The sequence below is a fragment of the Galeopterus variegatus genome, unplaced genomic scaffold (genome assembly GCF_000696425.1).
Source record: "Galeopterus variegatus unplaced genomic scaffold, G_variegatus-3.0.2 Scaffold3381, whole genome shotgun sequence".
Taxonomy (NCBI): Eukaryota; Metazoa; Chordata; class Mammalia; order Dermoptera; family Cynocephalidae; genus Galeopterus; species Galeopterus variegatus.
The window spans coordinates 183,680-185,834 of NW_007729492.1; the positions used below are offsets into that span (position 1 = coordinate 183,680).

Consider the following 2,155-nt stretch of genomic DNA (forward strand, 5'->3'; position numbering starts at 1 on the left):
CCTAAGGAGGGCTCCGCGGCCCAGCCCCCTCCATAGCTGGACAGGGTAGAAAGCGGCCAGGGAGGGGCTCTTGCCCGCTCTAGCAGCACACGGGAGGAGGCCGCGACCAGGACAGGCCCTTCTCCCCATCCCAGCCACTCACTTTGGGGTGACCAGTGCCCCGCGAGCGAGGCCGAAAGGCCCCCCATGCCCCAGGACAGAGCCACCAGCGAGCAATGCTGGCAGCCCTGGAGACAAGGAGAGGGAGGGACGGAGGGACGGAGGGTGGGAGGAGGGGCCATGGGACCCGCCTCCAGAGTCCTGGGGCCCAACCAGTGGCCCCAGGCCACTGTCTCCCGGACAGCACGGGTGGGGGCGAGGAGGGAGGGAGCCAGTGTGTCCTCCACACCCAGGGTCAACTCAGAAACCCAACGGCGACAGACAGGTGGCAAATTTACATAATTAATAATAATAATAATTAACCAATAATAATAAATACTTAAATCGCTAATCCATAGATTGCAAATACAACAATGATAGCTTATTTTCTTGGGGAACAGGGGTGGTGGGGACAGAGGGAACAGGAACAGGACTTTTGCTTAGAGGAGGGATGACAAGGACACGGGGCTGTGTCAAAAAAACAGTAAATGGAAGGGACAGCCAGGGGCAACCTGTGGGGTGGGCAGGAGCCTCCCCGCCCTGCTCCAGGACCAGTTCTGCCTGGGCCACCCGTCCTGCCAAGCCCCTGGCCTCTGCGCAAGCTAACTGGCCCCCACTTCTAGACTCTGGGACACCAGAGAGACAGGGGACATTTACTCCTACCCCCCAAAAGCCTTGCGTTCCAATGACCCAAGAGGGTGTGGGACAGGGGGAGTTGGGGCTTTTCTCCTGCCCTCACCCCCAGGCTGGCCCACCTGAGCCAAAAAGCCACCTGGGGGTGGGGCTTGGCAGGTCACCCTGAAGATGCTGGGAGAGCACCCTGGGAAAATGGTGTACAGGGGCAGACAAGGGGGACAACTCCAGCGTCTACTCAAGTCAGGGGTCTTTCTCTGCCTTGAGATGGCTCTCCCAAAGCTGAAGACCCCACCCCCTGGAAGCATGAGGGTTCAGCAGGGGCTCCCCTCCGTTTGCAAGGGAGCACCTGCTCACGGAGTCCCCAGCAACCTGCAGATATGCGCCTGAATTCGAAGACCTTCCCGGGGCCTGGGGCTGGATGGGGGAAAGAGCCCAGGACAAGACCATACATCCTGCATCCTCCTCCTCATACTGGGCCCAGAGCTCCCCTCTGCCCAGTGGAGCCAGCACTGGCGAGCCGGGCTACTCCGGCTGATACCCCCAGACACCAGGCCCTGTCCTCCTGGTACACTTCTGCCCACCCAGCAGGGGGCTCTGCAGAGCACCAGCCGAGGAGACAGGAGAGGAGAGGGAATCCAGGCTTCAGCGGGGGCGGGGCGCATTTTCACCCCCATCCCTGCCCTGGGGGTCCACCTGAAAGACACTCCCCAGACCCTCTGGAAACCCTGGCCACCTTGGGTCCGATGCCTGTTGACACCCACCAGGGAACGGCTCTGGGGTGATGGGCGGTGAGGGTGCCCTGCATGCCACCAAGGTTTGGGGCCTTGAGTGGCTGGGGGCTGGCAGCGCCGCCTTGGGGGCACACCAGCTCCTGGGGCCACCTCCCCCCCCCCAACCTATGGCTTTGGTGCAGAGCCCAAGAAAGGCGCCCAGCAGAAGGGAGAGGGGAGAGGAGGCGGACGGGGAGAGAAGGGAGGCTCTGCGGCTCAGTTTGTGGCAAAATTTTTTTTTTTTCTTTTTTCCCCTTTATCTTATGTAAAAAGTGCACGAAAGCTCGGCAGCCTCTTTGCAAGGGTCAGCAGTGTTTCCTGGGGGTCGGGGAAAGCAGGGAGGGGCCCCAGGCCTGGCACCCCAGCTCGCGCCTGGAGGCGGCCTCATATTGCTTAGAAACGTGTGTTTCCGTTTAAACACCAGTCAACACAGAGCTGGGGACCGCCCCGCGCTGTCGCCAAATCATTGCCAGAATGAACAGCTCAAATAAATAAAAAACCGAAATATTTACTCCTCGATAAAAATCGCAGCGAAACCATTTACCTTTCTCCGCATCCTACGCGACACATTCCCGGTGGGTCCGGGCCGCCGCCGTCAGGACACCTCGATG

The 2,155-nt window shown here is 60.3% G+C and overlaps 1 protein-coding gene across 1 annotated transcript in view; it reads right to left on the reverse strand.

Moving 5' to 3' along the window:
• DUSP8 (dual specificity phosphatase 8) overlaps positions 1 to 2,155 on the reverse strand; it is a 34,545-nt gene that overhangs the window by 21,732 nt on the left and 10,658 nt on the right. The window contains exon 7 of the mRNA XM_008584819.1: positions 143 to 227. Coding sequence (XP_008583041.1) covers positions 143 to 227 — 85 coding nt within the window. The remainder of the gene's footprint in view (positions 1 to 142; positions 228 to 2,155) is intronic.